At 39.5% G+C, this 18,520-nt stretch overlaps 1 protein-coding gene and 1 long non-coding RNA gene across 2 annotated transcripts; both read right to left on the minus strand.

Moving 5' to 3' along the window:
- LOC112559762 lies at window positions 1-5,583 on the minus strand. Its single transcript, XM_025231151.1, has 5 exons — window positions 5,128-5,583; window positions 4,272-4,448; window positions 3,666-3,929; window positions 2,365-2,615; window positions 1-1,360 (listed from the first exon to the last, which is right to left on the minus strand). The coding sequence occupies exons 1-5, from the start codon at window positions 5,433-5,435 to the stop codon at window positions 828-830; spliced, it is 1,533 nt and encodes a 510-aa protein (XP_025086936.1). The 5' UTR covers window positions 5,436-5,583; the 3' UTR covers window positions 1-827.
- Window positions 5,584-12,188: 6,605 nt separating this feature from the next.
- Window positions 12,189-18,107, minus strand: LOC112559764. Its single transcript, XR_003098362.1, has 5 exons — window positions 17,423-18,107; window positions 15,975-16,151; window positions 15,349-15,613; window positions 14,034-14,285; window positions 12,189-13,034 (listed from the first exon to the last, which is right to left on the minus strand). It is a non-coding gene; the product is annotated as an uncharacterized LOC112559764 (long non-coding RNA).
- Window positions 18,108-18,520: the final 413 nt, after the last annotated feature.

Consider the following 18,520-nt stretch of genomic DNA (forward strand, 5'->3'; position numbering starts at 1 on the left):
GTCTGTGAGGACTATTTTATTTATCATATTATTTTAACTCAGGTAATCAACGAAAAAGTCCTCAATTCAATGATACTCTTGGGTAAACAGCTCTGTATCTGTCGGTTCTTACTGAAACTCTCCTGGAAAGTCCCAGACTTGTATAGAGGCATCGGACACTCTCTTTCGTCATCATGTCACTTTTGTCAAAAGTTTCCTAAATTTTTCATGTGATTTAAAAAATAATTGTAGAATTTGGAGTTACATTGTATTTTTAAAATGAACATTATCAGACCCGTAGGTTAAAAAAAAAGGATTTTACAGCAAAATTAATTTGACAATTACTTCTATTTTTTTGTAATGTATCAGTCAGCTTAAGAAAGGTTTATTTCATGTCAGAACATATGCACAGCGTGTGCAAAACATGTAGGATATCTAAATTACTGTGCAGCGGTACTTAACAATCATTCACGTGATGTTGTTCGTGTCGAGTTATCATCACTAAAATATGAACTGCGCCAACAAGGCTTTTATTAATCCCACTTATTTTAAATTTCTTTTAAAAAGATGGACCATGCTTCTTCTGTCAAACATTTCAAAGTAATTTGATAATATATTTAGTCACTATATATAATATATAATCATCACATAAAAGGTATATTTTCGACAATAATATGGAATTGTTTCTACGAGCTCTGTTTTATTGCTTTCATGGACATTGTTCTCTAAAGTTGTTGTACTAAAGTGCCAGGAGAGATGACGGCTGATTGTGTCCGCTGGTACCGTTACTTGTTGCTACTTCTGAAAAGTGATATTACGCTGGAACAGAAGCGGGTCATCGTAGTAACTCAACAGGAGCGACTGGTACTGACCAAATTCACCTGGTGAGGTGAAGGTGATTTTGATGTACTCCACGTCATCTCCGCGATGTGTAAAAACTCCAAGGGGCCATAGAGGTCTGCCAGTAGGACGTTGGTGCTATTGGTTTTCCGCAGTTTGCCCAAGATGCGGCCGTAGCTGACTAGTAGTTCACCGCTTGTGTTGCGGGAGATGGAAACGTCCCCGAACAGCCTGTTACCGTAGGTTCCTTCAAACAGTTCAGGATTTTCCACGATGTATGGGACAACGACAGGAGTATAGGTAGTGTTGGTAGCGTTTCGATCTGGTGCAAGAGAGAACTTGGGGAAGGTGGTTGTGTTTCGCCAAGGAACTTCTCCAAGAAGTAAGTCAACGATGTAGTAGAAGATTTCAAATCGCTTATAAATGTTGGTGTCGAACAAAGCAGTGGTGCTGAAGTATATGCCGAGGTCTACATCTCTAATAAGGGCTATAAAGTTGTTGTAGCTGTATAATCCTCCCCCCGTCCATTCCACTTGGTAACCTGGAGATGCCAAAACCCACCGAGTTTATAACAAGAATGATAAAAGTTTTCATAGCGCGGTATTAAGGTTAAATACAGACTCTATACACATTACAAATACAACAACACCACAGACAAAATTCTTGTGACTCTCTCTGTGAAGTTAATGGGAATGCCATGAAAAAGGCCGGAAGTATTTCATAGACTAAGATGTCGATGTACAGATGTGAAAGTCATTGTATTGGAGAAGAATAAATAAATAATTAGAAGGCAGGTCAAATTGTCAGGTGAATGTTCACATAATCACAAAACAGAAGTTGCAGTTAAATGTTGAAGCGCATGACTGTTTGACAAAGTCTATTGCAGGTCGACATGTAAAATAAAGAAACTGTGATGGTGTTGACCAGAGAAGACTGCGTGTTGTACCGAACTTTACACTTCATTAATTTTGAAGTTGATCATCAAGAAAGGAACTTTCTCTCAGAACTGAGTTTAGAATTAGAGGTCATCAATAAGTAATTATATATATATTAAATAGTAGTAAGGATTTACTGATGTATTTTACTATTTTTTCAGCACTTATTGTGCATTTTATTAATTAAAGTTATAAAATATGTACAGCGTTGTTTGTGTAGAAAAGAACACGCAAATGTCAAGGGGTTTGTGGGAACCCGAGTGACTGTGACACTTTCATGACAGTTGATATGAAAAGAGAAAAAACAAAATGTGGCAGGTGATTAAACAGTCCAGAACAATGATGATGAAGTCATACAAAGTACAGGTCGGTAAATAAAACTAAAAGCACCACATCCAAACAGAAAACAACAATGTGAGAGTTGGCCCCCTCAGGAGTACCCCTCCAAGGAGCACCATACCGTCTCACTAACATAACAGACACGTCAGCATTACAAAAAAAGTTTATGAGACTCACAATCATACTTTGGGAAACCAAACGTCAATGTACCCGTACCTCCGTGGTGCGTGCTTGAGATCTGTAAAAACTCGGGAGACGTAGGCATACTCACCTCGGTAGTAGGACAAAAACCAGCAGAAACTAGTGCCGTAGACGCCGAAGGTTACTGGGTCTTTAGGCTTCTTCGCGTAGTTAAAAGTTCCAGGAAGAGCCATTTGCAACTTGTATGTTTCCTTGAGGGTTTCCTTCTTGAGAAGAGGCACTCCGTCCGCCGTCTTCCCTTCCCGCAAATGAAAAGACAACCACTTGGCCATGTCGCCTGCTGAGGTCGCGATTCCGATCGTGGGCTCCACTGGTGTGAATCTGTGAAGAGAAAACTATTCTATACAAGATTTTATGAAGCTAGTGTCGTCTATTGAACTGGTCAACAAATGTTTACAGAAGACATGTTACTGAAATAAAGTTAGTCATTTATTGTGTAGTATCTGTCATGTGGACAGCATGAGCGACTGAAGTAGATGGAAGGTGAAACATAGAGAATGAACGGCATCACATATCTTCAAAACGAGAGACAATAAAAAAACTTTGATGATTGTAGTTTTTCAGCATACCAAATACCACAGATTAGGACTTTTTTTTATGTCAGTAATGATTTCAGTGTCGACCTGTGTTGTTCTTAAATGTTTTCTATAAACACTAAGTTTGTTTTGTGTTTTTTTAGAATCGCTACTAATTTACTTTTCTATTTTAAGATTTTCTATGTATTATTGCAGTTTTCTGTATTACTACCGGTTTCCCTCTACTGCTACGGTTTTATGTGTTAGTACTGCTAACTGTCAAGCGGCCCGGTGGCGCAACGGTTAGCGCTGTTAGCGCCTGTCACCAATACAGTGAAGGTTGGCTGCCCTGAGTTCATTTCTCGTCTCGGGCATGCTGTTCTTTCTCTTGGCATCTGTTTACAGGGCTGGCTGCCCTCCGCCAAGGACGGTCCCAAGCCTGGCTGAAAAAGGAGGAGGGTTGGGCGTGGTGCCAGCAACCCCACCCCGTAAAAACAAAATCCTTGCTACCAAAACATCGAAAACAGTTAAGACTGTCGTCGATGGCCTATGCCCCAGGAGGGGCGAAGGGCCTAAAAAAAAAAAACTGCTAACTGTCGACATTATTACGGTGTACTATTTGTGTATTACCACTGTTTACTATTTCATCGCCGACCTGTGAGCATTGTGATAGCTTCACGAAAGCATCGTTATGGTAACACAAGGAATAACAGTAAAATAATAACAGTAAAAATAAACAATATTTATACTCCAAGAGACTTTTAAGATAGAATATTGCACGAAGTTCTTATATCATATCATTGAGTGCAAACCTGACTGCAGTGAGACCGACTGTGTCAAGTGTCAAACCACTTACCTGTAAATCGCGCTATCCGACAGCACCACGTCATTCCGGTGCCAAACATAAGGCAAGGCGAAGTTGTCCGCATCCACCTTCACATTGTACCCGATGACCCGGCTGTCAGTCATCTGCAAAGGCTGAAAGATGCGTTGATGGAGAAGTTCCTCCCACGATGCTCCGCCCATCACCTCGGCGACCCTCCCGGCCAGTGTGTACATCCAGAGGTTGTAGTTCAACACGTCACGAAACTCCTCAACTGCAGGTAAATACTGAATTCGTCTGTAAACATAATGCTTAAAGTTGTTTGTACATATTGTACATACGACAAGGCTGAAAGAGCGAGTGGGAAGCCATTTCCCTCCTAAATAGGCGAATTCAGTGCAAGACGGACAAAAAGTCTTGTAAGTTTTGTTTCAGTAACTTTCTATTTCTTATTTACTGTTTTAATTTACTTATTTAAATGTTCAATTTGTTTACGAAATCGATTTTGTACCTTTACTCACTTAGGCTGTCAAATTGATGTCAGTGTGGTGGAGATAGCTTAAAGGACTAGAAGCACTACACCATGATAGAAGCACTACTTTAGAATAAAAGTTCGATCCTTTTGACTTCTTTAAGTACCTCGTTAAATTTTGCCTGGACATTTCAACGCCAGCTAGTATCGGTGTGAGGCTGCTACTTAAACCCGTCCTCCCCGCCAGAATGTCTTTGAGTGTCGTGTGGTTGGTGATGTAGTCGTTTTCCAGCTGAAAGTCGCTGCCAAGGATGTCTTTGACTGGTGTATTCCATGTGTATCCGCTGCAGAGACATGAAGCAAATAAATGTCACTGGCGTTAATATTAATTGTTTTAATTGCTGAAACAAAACAAAGCTCCGCTAAACAAAATCTACAGTAATAACGAGTACAAAATTTATGAAAATTTCTAAGGCAAGAATAAATTTTCAAGTTTGAGGAGAAAATTGTGTCACAGTTCGCAGAATGTTTGTAGTGTCGCGGATCCCCCCTAGCGTGTCTAGTAATATATAGCGAGAGGTTATTGTTGATTATACATAATAAACTGCCCTCGAGACGACTCTAGTTGGTAAATCTAACAGCAGGTTTATGAAAATATAAATAGGTAGTAAAGACTGTGAAAGTAAAGTCTTTCATAAATGATTCAAGACAAATAACTGCAAATGTTTTTAGAAAAAACCAAGTTCGCAAGAAGGAAAAATAATGATGTGAATCACCACACACCAACATTAAAAAGGCTAAAATCATGACATCAAACATGGCGTTAACAGGAATTCTGGGCCCAGCTGCACGTAGGTAACTAAAGCGCTAACTGGATAACTGTGAACTTTAGCGACTAGCCAAGTACTATGAACACTATTCCAGGGACCACATCTTAGCCTGATATGCAGAGATTTGTAAAGTCACGTCTCGACTTGTAGATGTGAGCCCATCCTTAGCTTTACCTAACTAGTAAATACATACCTCTTACTCTCATCCATCAGCATACCCAGGAGAGTTGATGTGAAGACTGTGGTCGACGACGCGAGGGCAAACAAAGTGGAAGAATCGACTGGTCGTTGTGAGGCTTTGTCGGCCATGCCGAATCCTCGAGTCCACGTCTCGTTGCCCTTGACGACGGCCAAGGAAAGGCCGACAGGCCCATATGCCTGCATGTATTTTTCCACGAACGCTTCAATTTTAGAAGTCAGTTCTGGAGTGAACACCTTGCAGTCCGCAGCGGTGAACAAGGTGAGGCTACAGAGACACAGTAGTGTCAGGACAGTCGACATTGTTTGGTAAGTCAACCTCTCACACCTTCCTATGTCTTGTCCTTTCTGTCCAGTCTGAGACTCTTTACCGGGTAAGAGTTCCTGTGACTGATACTGCCACGTCGAAAATAGCTCGTCTTTATAGAGCTGATCACCTGGGCGTCAACGCTTTCCCTCGAACACTTTCAGGGGTGGTGTAGTGAGTGGGGGAGAGGTTGGGGTCTGTCGCTTGCCACGTCGCCGTTTGTCCGGATGGTGGTATCAGCTTTTGTTTTAATCATCTCCGGCGCTGTGACCAGGTGGGCTGATGGTGCGTGATGGTGATGGGGGAAAATTGCACTGCACGATGAGTGACGGTAATAAACTCTCATTATAACTGTCTTAGTGACATTCCTCTGAACTTGTGCCTCTTCGATTCGATTCACCTACACATCTTTTCGTCCTCATCGTCGTTTACTGGAGCTCATCAAGCGTTATGTGTGTGTAATACGTCGTGTGTGGTCAACGTAAGTGTACGTCGTCTTATTACACGGATAATGTGATGAGCCCAATCTTTCTTGCAGTGTTGTTTACAAGTTCCAATTAATTTCTTCTTCGAGGATTTTGACTGCTTTGTTTTGATGGCATCAGCTCTTTTTACAACAGTGTTTAAAAGTAGATATAGATGCTGGAGTTCTTGTAATTGATGGCAGCAGCTGTCTTGATAGCAGTCGTTGAAAGTGCGGCTTGCATAATGAATCACGACGATAGATTTTTGTCTTAGCTGTTTTATATCCTTTCAGATGGAATTTGATGGCATATTAAACAATATTATTATATACTGATGTATTGGATCACATATTAGTCGAAATGTGTGTTTGACAATCAATTACCGTTGATTATAGTCAGGGTGACTGTCACGTTTGGAACGAAAAAAAATGATGAAGGATGACAGGGGAGAGAAAAGATTTGGTTGACGATTCTATTCCCTACCTCCCGTCCGTCTGTAACTTGACTCGTTAACGTCCGGAATCTGCGTTGTCAATCTCTCCAGTACCAGAGTTACTCCAGTCTCAACGTGTGAACAGGAAAACCCTTTATTAACACTTGGTACATCAGTCCACACTGTAATTTTCACTCTGGTTAAAAGAAACCTCGGCGACTCCTGCCGGTGACTAACAACAGCGACACACGCTGTTGCTTCAACTAGTAACGCACGCTACTTCAACCGCACAACGCCGATAACATCATCAGCTGGCAGCCACACAGGCCTACTGCAGCTTAGCACTTCCAACTCTTGAATGCTTAACTCTCGAATACTCAACGACCAGCTGTTCAACTTTCGCTGATATCAACAGTATACCACAGTTGAACAAAAAAAAACAACAAAAAACATCGAGCATCCGCTCGCCTGTTCCATAGAATCCTCTAGATGCCAAAACAACAAACAAAATGACGCAACGTGTCTGACGTCAATACCGCAAAATCAGCCAAGGTCACATGCTTTCGCCGGCGGCCTCGCACAGACAAAAAAACAAAAAAACATTTCATTTCGTATCAGTGACTGAGTTCACCAAGCTGATGCCTAACAACGTGAAGCAATGCACCGGTCGTCTGGAGGTTGTGTCGGTCATGCCCAACGCTAGAATTCAGGTCTTGTTACCCTTGGCGACGGCCAAGGAAATCCACTGGATGAGGTTCACCACAAGGTCCACAAGGTGAGGCTACAGACACAGCAGTTCCAGACAGTCGCCATTGTTTTTGTATAAAGATAGTCCTGGGATTAGACGCCGCTAAGTGACGACTATCAAATAATGTCATAATCAAGGGTTGCTCGCCAACCCAGGCCAAATCCTGAGATATTTTTTTATAAATTATTTTTCGAGTGGTAATATTGTGTTTAGATCATCTATTGTGCAAAATAAACGGTATGCAGGGAAAACTCCACAGGGGCTCAGCTCAGGTCAGCACACAACATGGCGGGCGGCCCACAGCGGAGAAACGTAAGGCGCACAACACATCGTCGTCAACTCATGAAGACAGCCTGACTGAACCTTCAAAAGAAAAAAGGCTAGAAAAGAAAAAGGTGAAGAAAAATAAAAAAAGAAGCCGAATGTACTATGTCTTCAACGTTTATGAATCACTTTTCTACGATCGGCCGACACATGAGTACCACTGTCAGCACCGACATGACAGCAGACGACACGCTGTCACAGACACCACAAACTAACCAGCCACTGCCTCAGTCACCTAATCCCCAAGAAATCTTGACACCTGTGGAAAAACTGATATTAGCAAAGTTAGACGGCAATGGAGCAAACATTGACAAAGTCACTGCAACTATTGAAAGAATGGAATCTACAATGCTCGTGTTGCAACAGGAAGTTGACAGATTGAAAAGGCAAGTGACAGAATTGAGAAAGCAGCAGGAGGCAGCACAAGCGGACATAGAAGTTGCTAATAGTAAAGCTTTGAAGGCTGAAAACAAAAGCAACGCTAATGAGCAATACTCCAGGAATTACAATATTAGAATTTATTATGTCGCGGAACCGGAAGGTGAAACGATCAGAGAGTGTCAAGAAACTGTTCTAAAACTTTTCCGTGAAAAACTGGGAGTAAAACAAATAACAGAAAGAGACTTGGACGCGGTCCATCGACAAGGGAGAAGGCTACAGCAGAACCAGCCACGACCGATCATCGTCTGCTTTGTGTCAAGAAAGTCGCGAGAAGAAAGAATCAAGAACAGGAAGAAACGGTTTGTAAGTGCAAGTGTGTATTGTCAGCAAGGGTGAGATGTGTGTATGTGTGTGTGAGCTATGTGTTTCTATTCTTAACCCCATTAACTTTGCTATCCTCTTTTTCTCTCTTACTTCTACCACTGAAATCTCCAGCTCCTCTTATGTACACGCTATATAATTTAATATCTTTCTCTTTATTTCAACATAATTGTAGAAAATTTGGGACATTGAAAATAACCAGTGAAGTTATATATAACAATCATTGCAAAATCCCCGATATTATCTCTTATCTAATGTTTCACTTACCGATAGCCTCCCCATCTGGTATTAAACTAAGACAAAACTTGCTCGACATAGGCCTAAGCACTATTCTACTGTATTAGCTACTGTAATAGATGTTAAATTGTCCAAATATTATTGCATTGCATTATTGTATATTTCAAGGTGTTTTTCTATTTATTGTACACTTATACAACTTATGTACTATAATGGATACCAAGAAATCTGTTGATATTTGTTCTTTTAACTGTAATGACCTTGGGAACCATATAAAATGAAAGATGTGTTTGATTATTTATGGAAACAAAAGTTTGATATACACCTTTTGCAAGAGACACACTGGACAACTAATTCTGAAAACTTTATAAGATCATGCTGGGGATATGACTGTTTCTTAGCAGGTGATAACACAAATAGTAAGGGTGTAGCCATTCGTTTGGCTAACTCATTTGAATATAAAGTCCATAATATTATCAGAGATCCTGAGGTTAGCTACATACCATTGGATATGGAACTTTTAGGGAAACACATAACTTTGGCCAACATATATGGCCCCAGTGATAGAGATAAGCCACTTTATTTCTCCAAAGTCTTCCAGCTCATTGAAAACACGGGAAATTTAGAGGTCATTGTTGGGGGGGGGACTGGAATGTAATTTTAAACCCGAACCTAGATGCCAGAAATTACAAATGTTGCGTTAATCGCCCACAAAGCCGTAATAAGATAAAAGAAGCAATGATAAATTTAGCACTGATAGATATATGGCGTGAAATCTTCCAAGATAAAAAATGCTACACCTGGAGGAGATTTAATTCAACCCAGCAAAGCCGTCTAGATTACTTTTTAATTTCAGAATCACTGATGCCTGAAATAAGGGATGTAAAAATTCTACCAGGCTATCAATCTGATCACTCTATAGTTAAATTAGGACTCAAGTCAAACATTTCAAAAAGTAGACCGAAACAATATTGGAAGTTTAACAACTCCTTATTGAGGGATAATACCTACATTGATACTGTCAGAAAGCTGATCACTGATATTAAACAACAATATGCAGTGCCAGTATATAATATGAATAACATAAGTAATATTACTGATGAACACATTGAATTTGTAATTGATGACCAACTTTTCTTTGAAACACTGCTGATGGAAATTAGAGGAAAAACTATTGCGTAGGGCTAAAGGGGAAAGAAAGGAAGAAAATCAATTACTTAAAGAAATTAAAGAATTAGAATTAAGCAGGAATTTAAACCAAACTGCTGTACAGGTATTAGAAAAAAAAACTTAGATTAAAACAGATAGGCGAAAAAAAGCTAAATGCCATGATGGTTCGCTCAAGAGTACAGTGGATACACTATGGAGAGAAAGCAAGTAAATACTTCTGTAATTTAGAAAGTAGAAACTTCTTAGCAAAGAACATGTGTTCTTTGGAGAGAGAAAATGGAGATATCACTTATGAGGACAGTGAAATGGTAAATGAGACAAATTCTTTTTATGAAAGGTTATACTGCCAGCAGAATATAATAGAAGTGGAATTAGATACACTGGTTGAAAATGCAGTAAAATTGAATAAGGAAGAAAATAACTCACTGGAATGACCTATCACCTATGGGGAAGCACATACAGCACTATGGTTAATGAAGAATAATAAAAGCCCTGGTGGTGATGGATTTACATGTGGATTTTTTAAGTTCTTCTTTAAAAATATTGGCATCTTCATGGTACGTTCAATTAACCACGGCTATCTAAAAGGTTGTTTATCCATAACTCAACGTGGACCATATTGTAAGCTTAAACTATGATGATAAACTAATTGCAATAAAAAAATTACTTTGCTCATGGAGAAAGCGCCAGCTTACCCCATTTGGAAAAATAACAGTTTTAAAAACCTTAGCCATGTCAAAATTAACTTACCTATTCCATAACCTACCTGACCGTGAGGGCATATTTTTGAAAGAAATTGAACAGTTATTTTTTAATTTTCTATGAATGGAGAGCAGGTTAAAATCAGTAAGAAAGGGGTATGTCAACCTTACATAAAAGGTGGTCTGGAAATGGTTAATATTTATTACTTCCTATCTGCAATGAAAATCAGTTGGCTAAAAAGACTTTTCTACAACAAGGCAGTATTGAAAGGAATCTACACTATACTTGTATCCTGAACTTGATAAACTACATTCTCTAGGTAGTGAATTTGTGAATTCATTAATTAATAGAATACGCAACCCTTTTTGGCATGATGTTTTGAAACATTTTAAAAGATTACATGTAAAATGTACACCCGCAACTATTGATAAATTTAATGCAGAATGTCTCTTCTACAACATAAACATTGTTATAGGCAACCACACAATTTACTTTAGTGATTGGCTACGAGAAGATATCTACAAAGTTAGACATTTACTTCAAGAAAATGGTGACTATCTCACATATCTCATCTGCTAAAATTCCCCAACTTGACCACTAACTTTCTACAGTTCGCAGGAGTTCTAAATGCAATTAAACAGTTTCAAAGTAAATTACAGATCAAAAACATTAAAGGAACTGAGGAAAGAAAAGAAAAGGTATGGGAGATAATTTGTAAAGGAAATAAATCGGTACAATTAATGCTTAGAAATTCTGACTCCTTGCCTAGTGGAATTGTGAAATGGGACTCTACCTTTGAAAACATACCATGGAAACTTGTATTTAACAAATGCCATAAGACAACATCTGATAACCAACTAAAATGGCTCCAGTAAAGAATTCTCCATAGAACTTTGCCAACAGGTTTCTCTTTATAAGAAAGATTGTTAATTCCCCCAAATGTGCTATATGTCTTAACGATGAAGAGACAATATGTCATCTGTTATGGCAATGTCAATTTGTTAGCGCTTTCTGGAGAGATTTACATTCAGTCATGATTAGTAAATATACAACACTAAAAAATTTTAATTTTTCTGAAAAACTTATTTTATTTGGTGTACAGGAAAACATTTGTATGGACAAAATGTTACATCTAATTATCTTGTTTGCAAAAAATTACATTTATGTATGCAAATGGAAAAACGATATACCCTCTATACATGCCTTTTTGAAAATTGTAAAACACAGATATAGAAAGATACCATAGTATTTTAGGTAATAAATTAGACCTATTTGAAGTTATTTGGAAACCATATCAAAAATTATTAATATAAGCGCAATTAATGGAAGCTAGGATGTTCTCTTTCGCTTCTTCTCCACATCTTTCCTCTTTACTCTTTTCCCCACTTCTATACTAAATGAATGTAGTAATCAATGTGATAAATGTCATATATGTTGTGCTATTAATAAAAAAAATAAAATAAAAAAATAAAAATAAATAAAAAAAATAATAATTATGCCCTAAAAAAGTAGATCTCCTGTTCTCTACATTTACTTTACATGACATTGTAAATATTTGAAGAAGTGGACTCGTTCATGCAGAACCTTGCTCACCACCACTCAAGACAGGCCTAATGGCAAGATTTGTCTGTCGCTGCATCTTTCCCGCCCGAAGTTCCTACTGACGACGAGTACGAACAGACAAACACAACCGCTCTTCAAATGGTGAGTCAAGGAATGTATAGATGTATTTATATGTGTGTATGCAGTTTGCCTTCTCACCACTTCCACTTTCTCAAACATTATAATAAAGATGAACACGTAGGAAGGTCTGTGAGGACTATTTTATTTATCATATTATTTTAACTCAGGTAATCAAAAGAAAAAGTCCTCAATTCAGTGATATTCTCACTTATTTTAAATTTCTTTTAAAAGATGGACCATGCTTCTTCAGTCAAACATTTCCAAGAAATTTGATGATATATTTAGTCCCTATACAACATCCTATATAAATGTGGTTTTCTTTAAATATAATCATCACATAAAAAGTATATTTTCTACAATAATATGGAATTGTTTAAACGAGCTCGCTTTTATTGCTTTCATGGACATTGTTCTCTAAAGTTGTTGTACTAAAGTGCCAGGAGAGATGACGGCTGATTGTGTCCGCTGGTACCGTTACTTGTTGCTACTTCTGAAAAGTGATATTACGCTGGAACAGAAGCGGGTCATCGTAGTAACTCAACATAAGCGACTGGTACTGACCAAATTCACCTGGTGAGGTGAAGGTGATGTTGATGTACTCCACGTCATCTCCGCTATGTGTATAAAAACTCCAAGGGGCCATAGAGGTCTGCCAGTAGGACGTTGGTGCTATTGGTTTTCCGCAGTTTGCCTAAGATGCGGCCGTAGCTGACTAGTAGTTCACCGCTTGTGTTGCGGGAGATGGAAACGTCCCCGAACAGCCTGTTACCGTAGGTTCCTTCAAACAGTTCAGGATTTTCCACGATACCTGGGACAACAAAAGGAGTATAGGTAGTGTTGGTAGCGTTTCGATCTGGTGCAAGAGAGAACTTGGGGAAGGTGGTTGTGTTTCGCCAAGGATCTTCTCCAAGAAGTAAGTCAACGATGTAGTAGAAGATTTCAAATCGTGTATGCAGGTACGTGTCGAACAAAGCAGTAGTGCTGAAGTATATGCCGAGGTCTACATCTCTAATAAGGGCTATAAAGCTGTCGTAGCTGTATAATGGTCCCGCCGTACATTCCACTTGGTAACCTGGAGATGCCAAAACCCACCGGGTTTATAATAAGAATGATAAAAGTTTTTATAGCGCGGTATTAAAGTTAAATACAGACTCTATACACATTACAAATACAACAACACCACAGACAAAATTCTTGTGACTCTCTCTGTGAAGTTAATGGGAATGCCATGAAAAAGGCCGGAAGTATTTCATAGACTAAGATGTCGATCTACAGATGTGAAAGTCATTGGAGGAGAATAAATAAATAATTAGAAGGCAGGTCAAATTGTCAGGTGAATCCTCACATAATCACAAAACAGAAGTTGCAGTTAAATGTTGAAGCGCATCACTGTTTGGCAAAGTCTACTGCAGGTCGACATGTAAAATAAAGAAACTGTGATGGTGTTGACCAGAGAAGACTGCGTGTTGTATCGAACTTTACACTTCATTAGTTTTGAAGTTGATCATCAAGAAAGAAACTTTCTCTCAGGACTGAGTTTAGAATTAGAGATCATTAATAAGTAATTATATATATATTAAATAGTAGTAAGGATTTACTGATGTATTTTACTATTTTTTTCAACACTTATTGTGTATTTTACTTGTTAAAGTTATAAAATATGTACAGCGTTGTTTGTGTAGAAAAGAACACGCAAATGTCCAGGGGTTTGTGGGAACCCGAGTGACTGTGACACTGCATGACAGTTGATATGAAAAGAGAAAAAACAAAAATGTGGCAGGTGATTAAACAGTCCAGAACAATGATGATGAAGTCATACAAAGTACAGGTCGGTAAATAAAAGTAAAAGCACCACATCCAAACAGAAAACAACAATGTGAGAGCCGGCCCCTCAGGAGTACCCCTCCAAGGAGCACCATACCGTCTCACTAACATAACAGACACGTCAGCATTAGAAAAAAAGTTTATGAGACTCACAATCAAACTTTGGGAAACCAAACGTCAATGTACCCGTACCTCCGTGGTGCGTGCTTGAGATCTGTAAAAACTAGAGAGTCGTAAGCATGCTTACCTCGGTAGTAGGACAAATAACCAGGAGAAACCAGTGCCGTAGACGCTGAAGGTTACTGGGTCCTCAGGCTTCTTAGCGAAGTTCCAAGTATGAGGAAGAGCCATTTGCAACTTATATGTTTCCTTGAGGGTTTTCTTCTTGAGAAGAGGCACTCCGTCCGCCGTCTTCCCTTCCCGCAAATGAAAAGACAACCACTTGGCCATGTCGCCTGCTGAGGTCGCGATTCCGATCGTGGGCTCCGCTGGTGTGAATCTGTGAAGAGAAAACTATTCTATACAAGATTTTTATGAAGCTAGTGTCGTCTATTGAACTGGTCAACAAATGTTTACAGAAGACACGTTACTGAAATAAAGTTAGTCATTTGTTGTGTAGTCTCTGTCATGTGGACAGCATGAGCGACTGAAGTAGATGGAAGGTGAAACATAGAGAATGAACGGCGTATCACATATCTTCAAAACGAGAGACAATAAAAAAACTTTGATGATTGTAGTTTTTCAGCATACCAAATACTACAGATTAGGACCTTTTTATGTCAGTAATGATTTCAGTGTCGACCTGTGTTGTTCTTAAATGTTTTCTATAAACACTAAGTTTGTTTTGTGTTTTTTTAGAATCGCTACTAATTTACTTTTCTATTTTAAGATTTTCTATGTTTTATTGCAGTTTTCTGTATTACTATTGGTTTCCCTCTACTGCTACGGTTTTATGTGTTAGTACTGCTAACTGTCAAGCGGCCCGGTGGCGCAACGGTTAGCGCTGTTAGCGCTGTTAGCGCCTGTCACCAATACAGTGAAGGTTGGCTGCCCAGTTCATTTCTCGTCTCGGGCATGCTGTTCTTTCTCGTGGCATCTGTTTACAGGGCTGGCTGCCCTCCGCCAAGGACGGTCCAAGCCTGGCTGAAAAAGGAGGCGGGTTGGGCGTGGTGCCAGCACCCCCACCCCGTAAAAACAAATCCTTGCTACCAAAACATCGAAAACAGTTAAGACTGTCGTCGATGGCCTATGCCCCAGGAGGGGCGAAGGGCCTAAAAAAAAAAAAAAACTGCTAACTGTCGACATTATTGCGGTGTACTATTTGTGTATTACCACTGTTTACTATTTCATCGCCGACCTGAGAGCATTGTGATAGCTTCACAAAAGCATCGTTATGGTAACGCAAGGAATAACAGTAAAATAATAACAGTAAAAATAAGCAATATTTATACTATAAGAGACTTTTAAGATAGAATATTGCACGAAGTTCTTATATCATATCATTGAGTACAAACCTGACTGCAGTGAGACCGACTGTGTCAAACAAATGTCAAACCACTTACCTGTAAATCGCGCTATCCGACAGCACCACGTCATTCCTGAGCCAAACATAAGGCAAGGCGAAGTTGTCCGCATCCACCTTCACATTGTACCCGATGACCCGGCTGTCAGTTCATCTGCAAAGGCTGAAAGATGCGTTGGTGGAGAAGTTCCTCCCACGATGCTCCGCCCATCACCTCGGCGACCCTCCCGGCCAGTACGTACATCCAGATGGTTGTCGTTCAACACGTCACGAAACTCCTCGCTGCAGGTAAATACTGAAGCCGTCTGTAAACATAATGCTTAAAGTTGTTTGTACATATTGTACATACGACAAGGCTTAAAGAGTGAGTGGGGAGCCATTTCCCTACTAAATAGACGAATTCAGTGCAAGATACTAGCCAGACGGACAGAAAGTCTTTCTCTTGTTTGTAATTTTTGTTTCAGTAACTTTCTATTTGTTATTTACTGTTTTAATTTACTTATTTAAATGTTCAGTTTGTTTACGAAATCGATTTTGTACCTTTACTTACTTAGGCTGTCAAACTGATGTCAGTGTGGTGGAGATAGCTTAAAGGACTAGAAGCACTACACCATGATTGAAACTACTTTAGAATAAAAGTTCGACCCTTTTGACTTCTTTAAGTACCTCGTTAAATTTTGCCTCGATATTTCCAAGCCAGCAAATAAGGGTGTGATGTTGTTAGTTAAACCCGTCCTCCCCGTAAGAATGTCTTTGAGTGTCGTGTGATTGGTGATGTAGTCGTTTTCCAGCTGAAAGTCGCTGCCAAGGATGTCTTTGACTGGTGTATTCCATGTGTATCCGCTGCAGAGACATCAAGCAAATGAATGTCACTGGCGTTAATATTAATTGTTTTAATTGCTGAAACAAAACAAAGCTCCGCTAAACAAAATCTACAGTAATAGAATTTTGGCAAAACCATAAAGTACAGTTGAATAAGTGGTCTACTTACTAAAGTGACTTTCAAATTCATTCAACTTTTTCTATTTCTGTTCTAGAAGTTGTCAATAATAATTTTCATGTGCGTTAATGAGGAGTACAAAATTTTTGAAAATTTATAAGGCAAGAATAAATTTTCAAGTTTCAGGAGAAAATTGTGTCACAGTTCGCAGAATGTTTGTAGTGTCGCGGATCCCCCCTAGCGTCGCTAGATGCACGCTCGCAACTGCTGACAGTCGGCACGAACACACACCCAGTCGCTCAGTCACAGGACACCACGTGCCTAGCGAACCTTTGATGAACGTAGATCAGAACGAAGACGAAATGAACGGTACAAAAAGTAAGTTTAATTGCATGTAGATTTTCTTACTGGGAGAATACATATCTACATACACACAACAGAGGACTAGCCCATGCACGAGCAAAAGATAATGAAGGACGTAGTAAAGGGGATACATCCCCTGCTACAACACAAAAGACGCATCCCCATACTTCAACATGCACTCCACCCATCATTCTTTGATAGTGGAAATGTTATTATTTACTCCGAAGTGCAAGTAAACAGGAGAGCTTTCAGGTGGTTCATAGGCACAGACAAAAAAATATCTTTATCAAGATTAGACAAATGTTTAGTGATTCGGAAAACCATCAAGTTATGCAAACTTGTGTCTAGTAATATATGGCGAGAGGTTATTGTTGATTATACATAATAAACTGCCCTCGAGACGACTCTAGTTGGTAAATCTAACAGCAGGTTTATGAAAATATGAATAGGTAGTAAAGACTGTGAAAGTAAAGTCTTTTATAAATGATTCAAGACAAATAACTGCAAGTGTTTTTAGAAAAGACCAAATTCGCAAGAAGGAAAAATAATGATGTGAATCACCACACACCAACATTCAAAAGGCTAAAATCATGACATCAAACATGGCGTTAACAGGAATTCTGGGCCCAGCTGCACGTAGGTAACTAAAGCGCTAACTGGATAACTGTGAACTTTAGCGACTAGCCAAGTTCTATGAACACTATCCCAGGGACCACATTTTCTTAGCCTGATATGCAGAGATTTGTAAAGTCACGTCTCGACTTGTAGATGTGAGCCCATCCTTAGCTTTACCTAACTAGTAAATACATACCTCTTACTCTCATCCATCAGCATACCCAGCAGAGTTGATGTGAAGACTGTGGTCGACCACGTGAGGGCAAACAAGGTGGAAGAATCGATCGGTCGTTGTGAGGCTTTGTCGGTCATGAATCCTCGAGTCCACGTCTCGTTGCCCTTGACGACGGCCAAGGAAAGGCCGACAGGCCCATATGCCTGCATGTATTTTTTCACGAACTCTTCAATTTTAGAAGTCAGTTCTGGAGTGAACACCTTGCAGTCCGCAGCGATGAACAAGGTGAGGCTACAGAGACACAGTAGTGCATGGACAGTCGACATTGTTTGGTAAGTCAACCTATCACACCTTCCTAAATCTTGCCCTTTTTGTTCAGTCTGAGACTCTTTACCGGGTAAGAGTTACCTGTGACTGATACTGCCACGTCGAAAATAGCTCGTCTTTATAGAGCTGATCACATGGGCGTCAACGCTTTCCCTCGAACAAATTCAGGGGTGGTGTAGTGAGTGGGGGAGAGGTTGGGGTCTGCCGTTTGCCACGTCGCCGTTTATCATCTCAGGCGCTGTGACCAGGTGGGCTGATGGTGTGTGGTGGTGATGGGGGAAAATTGCACTGCACGATGAGTGACGGTAATAAACTCTCATTATAACTGTCTTAGTGACATTCCTCTGAACTTGTGCCTCTTTGATTCGATTCGCCTACACATCTTTTCGTCCTCATCGTCGTTATGTGTGTGTAATACGTCGTGTGTGGTCAACGTAAGTGTACGTCGTCTTATTACACGGATAATGTGATGAGTCCCAATCTTTCTTGCAGTGTTGTTTACAAGTTCCAATTAATTTCTTCTTCGAGATTTTTTACTGCTTTGTTTTGAAGGCATCAGCTCATTTTACAACAGTGTTTAAAAGTAGATATAGATGCTGGAGTTCTTATAATTGATAGCAGCAGCTGTCTTTATAGCAGTTGTTGAAAGTACGGCTTGCATAATGAATCACGACGATAGATTTCTGTCTTAGTTGTTTTATATCCTTTCAGATGGAATTTGATGGCAAATTAAACAATATTATTATATACTGATGTATTGGATCACATATTAATCGAAATGTGTGTGGCAAT

This window comes from Pomacea canaliculata, linkage group LG3, assembly GCF_003073045.1.
Source record: "Pomacea canaliculata isolate SZHN2017 linkage group LG3, ASM307304v1, whole genome shotgun sequence".
NCBI lineage: Eukaryota > Metazoa > Mollusca > Gastropoda > Architaenioglossa > Ampullariidae > Pomacea > Pomacea canaliculata.

Bases quoted from the DNA above. Each gene is read 5' to 3' on its own strand.
- LOC112559762 (XM_025231151.1), bottom strand. From the start codon at position 5,435: ATGTCGACTGTCCTGACACTACTGTGTCTCTGTAGCCTCACCTTGTTC. The intron at 4,449-5,127 runs GTATGTATTTAC...ATGTCTCTGCAG, and splicing joins CTGATGGATGAGAGTAAGAG to CGGATACACATGGAATACAC. The intron at 1,361-2,364 runs GTGAGTATGCCT...TGGCATCTCCAG, and splicing joins GTTTTTGTCCTACTACCGAG to GTTACCAAGTGGAATGGACG.